Source organism: Neomonachus schauinslandi, chromosome 3, assembly GCF_002201575.2.
Source record: "Neomonachus schauinslandi chromosome 3, ASM220157v2, whole genome shotgun sequence".
Classification (NCBI taxonomy): Eukaryota; Metazoa; Chordata; class Mammalia; order Carnivora; family Phocidae; genus Neomonachus; species Neomonachus schauinslandi.
The window spans coordinates 137,081,715-137,091,625 of NC_058405.1; the positions used below are offsets into that span (position 1 = coordinate 137,081,715).

Consider the following 9,911-nt stretch of genomic DNA (forward strand, 5'->3'; position numbering starts at 1 on the left):
CACAATTGCCTAGAAAGTCACACATCCTTTGATTAATTCTGTTTTATTAACTTAAGGAAAAATAAAGCTGTTCTCCATCTCTCAAATTCTAAGTATTTTTTTTACGGTGGATTAACTGGGACTAATTTTTAAGCTGCTCACCTAATCCTAACAGAATCAGAAATCATTTTTTAAAGGGTTGCTTTTTACTCATATTTTTAAAATGGATACTACCAACTGTAAAAGAAAAAGGTCCTCCTAAGGGGCTAAGAAATAAATGCCATATAGTCTCAGCTAACAGCTCCCCGCTTTCAGCTAATGAAAGTCAAATCAGGAAATGAGTTCAGAAATACCCAGAGAATGGGTGGAAGTTAGAATGCAAAGAGATCTTTGTAGAGAGGGATCTCATTCATGGGCTTGGTAGGACTTGCTGATGAGAACTTCGGCAACTGAATTTGATTTAGAAATCGTGTGTGTGTGCATGCTCTACAAACCTACACATAACTCCCATTCTTTTCATCAGAATAGTCAAAATCATACATGTTTTCACACTGATTGGTAGAAACTCTGGCGGGCCATGGAAGGGTGCTGGGAGTCAGTTCTTTCTTTATGTACCCCCCTTGGTGGGAGCTGGGGGCATCTTTCCCACCCCCATCTAGCCCAGCACAGAATGTCACATTCTCCGGTAGAGCGGTAGAGCGGTAGAGCTCGGGCCCAAGCTCCTTTTCTGGGCTTTCTCAGCAGGAGAGCGCACTCCCTCCTCCTCTCTTAGGCTCACCCTCTAGTGGGAGTGGCAGTGTGGGGGCATAGCATTTCACTCAGGTTTGGGCGCAGGGACCATGAGCCCCTGGCCCTGTGGGAGCAGGGACATCTGACTTCCTGGGCTTGGGTTCCTTGAGAACCTCATTTGCTTCCTCACACCCTGTCTCCTTCACACCAAGGCTGTTTTATTGTTTTATAACCTTCTTTTAGAGCTTCAGTTGCCAAAGATCCCGATGGGGCTATTCTCCAGTTTCTCACTTTACCAAACCCCAAGTCTTGCTGTTTTAAGCAGTTTGGTCACTTGCAAAGGCTCCCCTTTCAGAGCCAAGCAAATTATAGAACCCTCTAGGCATGTGGCTACCTTCACCTTTCTCACTGAGCCCATCCACAACAATACAGAGCCAAGTGTTAACCCCAAATGCCACCCCCACCCCAAGCCCACCCAGCCTCTCCCTAACCACCCTTTTTTCTGTTGAAGTTTGAACAAAATCTCAAATAATTCCTGGTATAAGCAAGTAAGGAGTAGCCTTTGACTTGCCTTTTTATTTACCACATCTAGAGCTAGAGAATGATTGAAATAAAGGAGTTGATGGTACTCACAGTGAATGCAGCCAAAGAATCATAAGACATGCCCACCAACCAGTCTTTTCGAAATAGCACTATCTCCCAGCTTAAACAGACTTCTCTGAAAAGATGCTATTTGAAAAGCCCAGGGTATTGATATGAATATGATCCCCCTTGCATCCTGAATATTTGGAACTATTTAAATGTGAGAGAACAGTTGCAGTGAACCTTTATTTAGTGAATAAAAGTTTAAAGCCGAAGGTTATTTATGGTTGTGCAGAGATGAGACCTGAGTGGCTATTTACGAGCACGTGATTCCAATAAACTTTGTTTTATGGCTTGAGAGTTGACAAGCCAAAATATAATTCCCACCATAAATTAGGTTAAGAGCATACAAGTGCAGATGCTTGGTTCTTGGAGCAGCGATAGGGAAGTGAGAGGCTCCAGCTAGCACCAGGCTCAGAAGGAGACAGTTCTACTCCCAGTTCCCTTGCCCACTAGGAGAGAAAACCAGTAAGTCACTTATTACTTTTTCCAGGACAGCTCCAGGGGTGGGGGATTTCTCTGCCTTCTCTTTCCTGCCTGGGGTGAAGAGAAGTCCCAGAGAAGTTAATTTTCATTTTAGCCTAAACCTCACTTAACAAATAGAATGGGAATCCCGGTTTCCTCCTCTCCCTTCTGGACACAGAAAGTTAGGAACTGAGGGCTCCTACCTCACAAAAGGGACTTACTGTCTCTCTCCTCCTCCTAATGGAGCATCTGCCTCAGACGTGGAATTACACAGTGGTAGTCTAGGTGGAGAGAGTGCGAGAGTGGGGGAGAGAGGGGGAGGGAGGGAAAGGATGAGGATGGAGAGGGCTTTGCCTCTGAGATTTCTCAGGGAAGACTGCCATCCTAGAATAGATGAAAACTTAAAGCTGGACACCAGCCCCTGTGAGGAGCATGGCTCTGTAAGATTGCTTTGTGGGTGCTCCAGTAGCAATGCTTGACAAAATGCTGTCACATCCAGAGAGCTGCAGAACAATATAAAGCATTGCCATTTACCTTCAAACCCATCGATTTTCCTCCTCCTTTGGTTATCATTTGGGTCCTCATTTCCCTTGGAAACTGTTCTTTGTTTTGAATTGGAGCAGAAGTGGGAAGGCAAGTCCCAGTCATGCCTGGCCCTTCTTTGGAAAGGAGAAGACAGGTTTTGGGGGCGCTAGTTGGGGCTGGGGAATTTGAAACCAATCTGAAACTGGGAAAGGGGGTTGAATTGCGCCCAGCGCGAGGCAGACGGGGAGCTGGGGCAGGGGACAGATGCAGCGGCCGCCCCCTCCCCAGTGGACTTGCGCCCACCCGGCCGATTGTGTAGAAGGAAACACACAAAGGCCCATTTTCTCCTCGCTTCCCGTTTTCCCACTGGGGAAACCCTGTTACAGGCAGCCTGAGTCGGGCCAGGCAACCAGTAAGGTTTTGACCAAGGGTGCATGGAGTGGGGGAGGTGACGGGGGCCATACTCTCCTACTGCCCGGGTCTGCCCTTGAGGACTGCGGTCTCGCGCTCCGCGGAGAACTTGGCGCAGTTCCTGGGGGCGGCACCCGAAGCGGAGCGGTCTGGGTATTGGTGGGGTGCTTGGGCCTTATCATTTTTCTGTATATCCTCTACCTCTGCTTTATTATCCTGTGGAATTTAAGTGACCCCCGTTTTCATTGCAACAGGTTCGGGGCCGTGAGAGACTGCCGCTGTAAGTACCTTCCCGTTTCTTCCGAACTGCGAAGAGGCGGCATTGATAACTGGGGAGGTGTTGGCGGAAGGGCCGCGCCAGAAGACTGGGCGGGTGGAAGGGCGGCCCTGGCCGCCCTGGCCTGGCGGTGCGAGGCGAGCTCTCTTTGGGAGTGGAGGCTCTAAATTGTGCTCCTGGATAGATTTCCTGGGGCCTAGTTCACAGCCACCCAACCAAGAGAACACGCCGCAGGCTCTCGCCCCTGTCTCCTTGGGCCTCTCTAGGCCTCCCGAGCTCGCACAGGTGCAGCTCCGCTGCCGCCCTGCGCTTCTGTTAAGAGCTTGCAGCTAATTAGCAGCCCGCCCTATTAACGAGTTTCGAGTTTCGGCGAGCATCGCTTTCTGCTTGAACCAGCCTGCTAAACGCCAGATCAACGCGGTTCCCCTCCGCAGCCCAGCCTAGCTTAACCCGGTCCAGCCTGGCCCAACCTTCTCTTCTCTTGTTTTGTTCTGTTTTTAATAAAAAAGAAGAAAGAAGAACGTAACCCTCTACGGCTGCGGGTGTGTGAAGTTGGTCCGCTTCCGGGAAGGGCTGCGAATTCTGAGCTTTAGGTGGAAATCCCTCCCCGCCCCTCCCCCGCGCCAGCCCCAGAGGTTTGGGCTCTGGGCTGGGGACACCGGCTGAGCAAGGCGGGAGGGATACGACCATTCTGGTTCACCTCTGCTCCTCTGGAGCTGCAGTTCGAGAATTTTCGCGCCAGAGCCGCTAGTGTTGCAGGCAAACGTCGTGGTGGTGGTGGTGGTGGTAGGGCTGCGGTGGGGGGCAGAGATTCTTGGGGACCTGGGCTCAGAAGTTTGGATCTTTCTGAGTTGCCTGTGCTGCGGAAGACAGGTACATTTCTGAGGTGGCCTGTGAGATCTCCAGGAGGGCTATCCCATTAAGGTGATGGTAGTGGCAGAAGAATTAAGGAAGAAACAGTGAGGCTTCCCTCACTGCAAAATGGAGATTATTTTATTTTAATGGGAGATGGAATGTAGGAGGGCTATAGAAGCCAGGCACCCTTCCTCTCTGGTGAGACACCCTTTGCTAGGGCTTGGCTCTGGGCCAGGTTTCTCTGCCCTCCCAGGGTGGGCAACCTACTTGACTTCCTGGGGGCTGTGTTCCTCCCCAGAAGTGGAGATTCTGCCCAGTTCATAGTTCCCCTCTATTAATCAGGCTGGCCCAAATGAAACCAGCTCTGGGCTCCAGGCTGGAAAATCTGGTGTCCCCAGGACACCCTGGTTTTGCCCCCTTTCTGCCACTGCCCCTGCTCTGGGTGCTTATCTCTGCCAGTGCTCCTCGCTTGCAAACCCACATTCGGCACCCTGTAGCTGAACACAGCACAAAAAGCCCGAGAGATCAAAAGCATTTGTATGGGCAGTTGAGCGGGAGGTGAATATTTAACGCTTTTGTTCATCAATAACTCGTTGGCTTTGACCTGTCTGAGCAAGTGGAGCAATAAGGTGAAATGCAGGTCACAGCGTCTAACAAATATGAAAATGTGTACCCTCACCCGGATCCCCACCCAGCCCAGCAGCCTCCCCCAATTTGTCTGGGTAAAGCCTAGGCCCAGTGTCCCCAGGCAGGTGGGTGTGTGGGAGCGCTGGGCATTAGGGGAAGTTGGGGGGAACCCCCCCTGAACAAGGGAATTTGGTATGGGGTAGCCTCGGACTCTCCTTAGATTTGGCACCCAGGAAATCCCTACGAAATAGCCAAAGCCCTGGAACCAAAGGATGGAGGAGGTGAGGTGGGGAGTGTCCAAAGTGCAGAGTAGAAGCAGGGAGCCAATTTTGCCAGGCTGGGGGGCAGAGGGGAGTTTCCCTGCTCTACCCCACCAGATCCAGGATAAGGCTGAAACTAATTTTTGAATCATAAGGGAGAAAATCAAAACAATCAAAAAAAATTTTTTAACACCTCTGGCCTACGGTCAGAGATCCAAAAGCCCCTCTTGAGCCCGGGCATCCTTCTGCCCCTGAAGCCCATCCGGGCCCTGAGTGTATCTGTGTTCTTCGTGCCCCAGACCGGGGGATGAGCCCTAGACGGCGCTGGGGCGGGTGCAGTTCCTGAACTTTTGTACTCTTGTGTGCTGCTGTCGGCAAAGCAGAAATAATGAAACTTTGTGATATGTTTGTAAATGATTTCAAATGACCCCTCGCCCTGCCCTTCACCATTAGCGCGCCGACCCTAGCCCAGGGCAGCTCGGTGCCTGCAAGCAGTGCCTGCCGCGGGGTCTGCAGCAGCGGGACAGAGCGGCCAGCCCGGCACAGGGCCCAGGAAGGTAAATGGGAGACTTCTGGGAGAAAGAGCTTTGTCAGCCAACCTGGCTTGCTCCCGCACTGGGGAAAAAAGAATGGGTGGAGGATATTCCCCTCTTGCATCTTTTCTTCTGCCACTGAGGGCGTTTGCACCTTTCAGGAAAATACCACTTGATAAGGGGGGGGGGTAGCTGGATCTGGAGGGGGGGTAATAAAGCTGCCATTTCCAGGATGGATTATTTTTTCTTCTTTTCTTGTCTTTCTTTCTTAAGAAGACTGTCCCGTCTGCTTGGCTGCTCAGTCACTCCAGCCCTGGTACAAGGATGGGGAACTCGTTGCTGCAAATTTTCACCAAGCTCTCCAAGCTACCTGAACCCTCTCTGAAAGTGCGAGGAGCTGCGTCGGGCTGGTGATGGCTCCGAGGAAGAGGCCGGGGCTGCCAGTGGTCTGGGTACCCACTCTGGGTGGAACCTGGAGCTAGTAACGTTGTCTATATATACCCTGTAGAACCGAATTTGTGTGGTATCCACATAGTCACAGATTCGATTCTAGGGGAATATATGGTCGATGCAAAAACTTCATGTTTCTCCGAAATGGCCATAGTCAGAAGCAGAGGCCAGAGGCAGCCGGGCGCGGGTCAGTTTTCTGTTTTATTACCTTAGACTCCAGGAGGATGGACTGAGCCTGGTGCCATAGTGGAGTCTTTGCCTCGAGAAGCCCCGCAGAGGCGCCCGTGTAAACCCTTAATTGGTTGCATGAATGCAGGGCCAAAGGGCTAGCTTTTGGGGGACTGGGGAGCAGGGTGGAAGGCCAGGTAGCCCCAGCCCCAATTCTGCCCTGAAGGAGTATGAGGTGAGGTCAGAGGCTGCCAGTGAGGGGGCTCACTGGTCATTGACCGCCATGTGGGAAGAAGGCCATTTAGGAAGAAGGAGTGCAGGGTCCTTTGGAGCCCATCTGGGTGAGGTGGAGGTGCCAACACCACCTTCCAGGCCCACCCCTCAGCTGCATGAGCTGGGGGTGGGGAGGCGGGTAGCAGTCTTGCCATACCTGAAAGACCGGCTTGGGCTAGAAACACTCCAGCCTGGGCACTCACAGAAAGCTTGGCAGTTACTCATTGCCTGATTTGATTCAGGCCAGCCAGATTGTTGTAACTTTTGGGTGACCCTGATGAAGACAAAGCCAGGACTCGGCCTTTGTATGGCAGAGTCCCCGCTCCCGCGGGCGGGAGCCCTGCCTGCCTGGGGTACTCCGCCTAACTCAGAGGCTGCCTCACCCACCCGCCTGGTGGTATTCTGCAGCCTGACAGATTTGGGGTTTCATTCCCCCCCATTGAACTGTGCCCATTTTGGGGGGCTGTTTTCAGGCGGGGGTGCGTGGAGAGGGCACTCCAGGTTAACAAAGTCGGTGGCAGACAAAAGCTGGGATTACCTGCCAGGAATGAGGGTGCTGGGGATTAGAGAACTACATTAACATCTGGTGGGGGCCTTCAAATGTGCCATGGCGAGTCACTTGATTACACGTATGTTATTTAGTTAAATTTGTGAAAATTATGAGATGCTCACCAACCCGGTGATAAACTCGCTCCCTCGCTATTGGCTGGCCTGGTCACATGGCCGCCAACTTTATTCAGTTGACAGCAAGTAGGAGGGCCCTATGGAAGGAGAAAAAAAGACAACACGAGAAAAATTAGTATTTTCTACCTTCTGAAATTAATGGCCATGAGTTCGTATATGGTGAACTCCAAGTATGTGGACCCCAAGTTCCCTCCGTGCGAGGAATATTTGCAGGGCGGCTACCTAGGCGAGCAGGGCGCCGACTACTACGGCGGTGGCGTGCAGGGTGCAGACTTCCAGCCCCCGGGGCTCTACCCACGGCCCGACTTCGGTGAGCAGACCTTCGGAGGCGGCGGCCCTCGGCCCGGCTCCGCGCTGCCCACACGGGGTCACGGGCAAGAAGCCAGTGGCCCCGGCGGCCACTACGGAGCCCCAGGAGAGCCGTGCCCCGCGCCCCCCCGCGCCCCCGCCCGCGCCCCTGCCCAGCGCCCGGGCCTGCAGCCAGCCGGGCGGCCCCAAGCAGCCGCCCCCCGGGACGGCACTCAAGCAGCCCGCCGTGGTCTACCCGTGGATGAAGAAGGTGCACGTGAATTCGGGTAAGGCACAGCCCAGCGACCTCTCAGTCCCAGCCTGGAGGCCTGGGCCCCTGGGAGGGGGTGCGAGTGGGTGGGGGCGTGTGGGGCTTCAATGGGCGCCGCAATTACTCTCTCCATAAATTTTTATAGCTGAGGGAGCAGGCCGGGACCATGTGGCTGGCTGCTGGGCTGTGGGCGAAAAAGGGGGTGGAGATGGGGGTGGGGTGGGGGAGGACTCCATTTTCAGAGCGGAGGGAACCTGGTAGAGGAGAGGGGGATTTCTAAATGCTTGGGAATTCTGGAGCTCGCGGCCGGGCTGGGGAGATTGGAGCACATTTGGGGATCCCCGCCCGGGAGCCTGGGGGAGTTGGTGGGTGTGAGGGTGGGTGGGAGTGAGCGTGTGTGTGCGTGCACGCGAGGCAGGGGGACGGGAGGGCGGGAGGGAGGAAGGGAGCCGGCTGGGGAGTGTGCGGGGAGGGCCGCGGGGCCTCGGGGCGCACCAGGAAGTGAGCGGCAGTGGCGAGGGGCCTAACGAGTGGCTGGACGCTGACCTGACCGCTGTCTGTTTTGTCTCGCAGTGAACCCCAACTACACTGGCGGGGAGCCCAAGCGGTCCCGGACGGCCTACACCCGGCAGCAAGTCCTAGAACTGGAAAAGGAATTTCATTTTAACAGGTATCTGACGCGGCGCCGTCGGATTGAAATTGCTCACACCCTGTGTCTGTCCGAGCGCCAGATCAAGATCTGGTTCCAGAACCGGAGGATGAAGTGGAAAAAAGACCACAAGCTGCCAAACACCAAAGGCAGGTCCTCGTCCTCATCCTCCTCTTCGTCCTCCTCCTGCTCTTCCTCAGCTGCTCCTGGCCAACATTTGCAGCCTCTGGCCAAGGACCACCACACGGATCTGACTACCTTATAGACGTGGGGACCCTGGGCCCATTCCTCCCTGCGCTCCCGGCTGAGCCGAAGCTGCAGGGGCAGGCCGGGCTTGCTGTCACCTCCCTGGGCTCTAAGGTACTGTGGGGTGGACCTGGGACCCGCAGGCCGCCCTCGGACTAGGTTAGCATCCTGCCCGAGGGCAGCCCCCTCCCCGGAGCGGGATGGGGGTGGGAGGGGGGCGGGATTCTCTGAGTACATTATCATATGGCAGGAGCTACTGAGAACATAAACCTTGGCGAGTTATTAAACTTATGAAAATCTCTGCTGTTGGATTTTGAATTTGCAAATGAAGGTTGGATACTTTATCCCAGCTTGAATCTGAACATCCTCCCCCACCCCACCCCTCCAGGGATCTTTGTGGTTTAATAATGTGGGGGAGTTGAGGCAGAAGGTTGGCCACCCTGTGCTAGGTGCTTTCAGGGGAAACAGGAGAGCTGGGCCAGGATTTCTGAACTTTCTGGGTTATCTGTATAATTTCCAGTGTGAGAAAAAGTATTTTGCTCCCAGTGGCCCCATGCCCAAAGAAACGAGTCTAAGAAGAAAGTGGAAACGGGTTATTTTATGTTTAGATTATATTTGCTTAAATATTTATTTGTTGGGGGATGGGGAACAGAAATAACTGACATCTTAATGCCAAAAATCTTGAGACGGTGAAAGGGGCTGAGTTTCAGGGAGGAGAATCAGAGATGCGTGGACTAACTTCTGGCTCTAACCGGCATTTTGAACTCCACCCCCCTCCCCACTCCCCGGAAATGTGTGTAGGGGGCCCTTAACTCTTTTAGAAGGAAGCAAAGCGTCCACTCAGAGTTGAGTTCTTGAAAATATATTTCCACATGTGCTTTTTTCAGCACTGTGCTTACAACTAGTTCTGGGTGATTAAAGAAAAGGGAAAAGAAAGAAACAAATGGTCCAACATTTTTCCTTCTGGGGAAAGAAAACAAAACCTCTATGTTCTGGGTCATTAGATAATGACTGAATTTTCTGTTCCAACTGGATTCCAAATGCTGGATTCCAAATAACCCATATAGCAGTTTTCTTATAGGAATTGGTGTACGCCTATATGGGAGAGGGGGTGTGTAGTGGGGAGAAAGTGGGAAAGTAGGGGAATCTTGCTTTAAAAAGGAGAGAGAAAACTAATTGAATCTAGAAGTCCACAAAAGTTGGTCTTAGGGGTTTTTTTCCTGAAGTTTTTATTTTTTAAACAGATGTAAGGAAGTTTTTCTCAACACATGAATTAGAAGCAGAAATTGTAAAAGTATAAAAGTTTCAGGCCCTCTTCCTTGCCTTAAAGAATGGTGGTTTAAGAACAATCACTCTCAAACAACAAGAGTGATGTTCTTCAGTCATTTTTCTTATGCCTTGCCTGAGAAGGGTTCAAAGCTCATTTTTCTAAAATGCTGACCCTTAAGGATAAGGGGGGAAGGAGTCAAAGGTAATCGCCAGAGTTCATATACTCAAATGAAACAAGACTTTGGAAGTTTAAACCCCAAAGCCTCGGGCTCCAAAAAGAAACCCCTGGTTGTAGCTACAGAAAAGTGAC

General features: G+C 52.5%; 1 protein-coding gene across 1 annotated transcript; it reads left to right on the forward strand.

The window, feature by feature from the left end:
* Nucleotides 1-6,948: 6,948 nt before the first annotated feature.
* On the forward strand, nt 6,949-8,351 carry HOXD4 (homeobox D4). Its single transcript, XM_021703180.1, is given in 3 exon segments — nt 6,949-7,310; nt 7,312-7,453; nt 8,011-8,351. Coding segments are annotated over 3 exon segments (777 nt in total). The 5' UTR covers nt 6,949-7,016.
* The last annotated feature ends 1,560 nt before the right edge of the window (nt 8,352-9,911 follow it).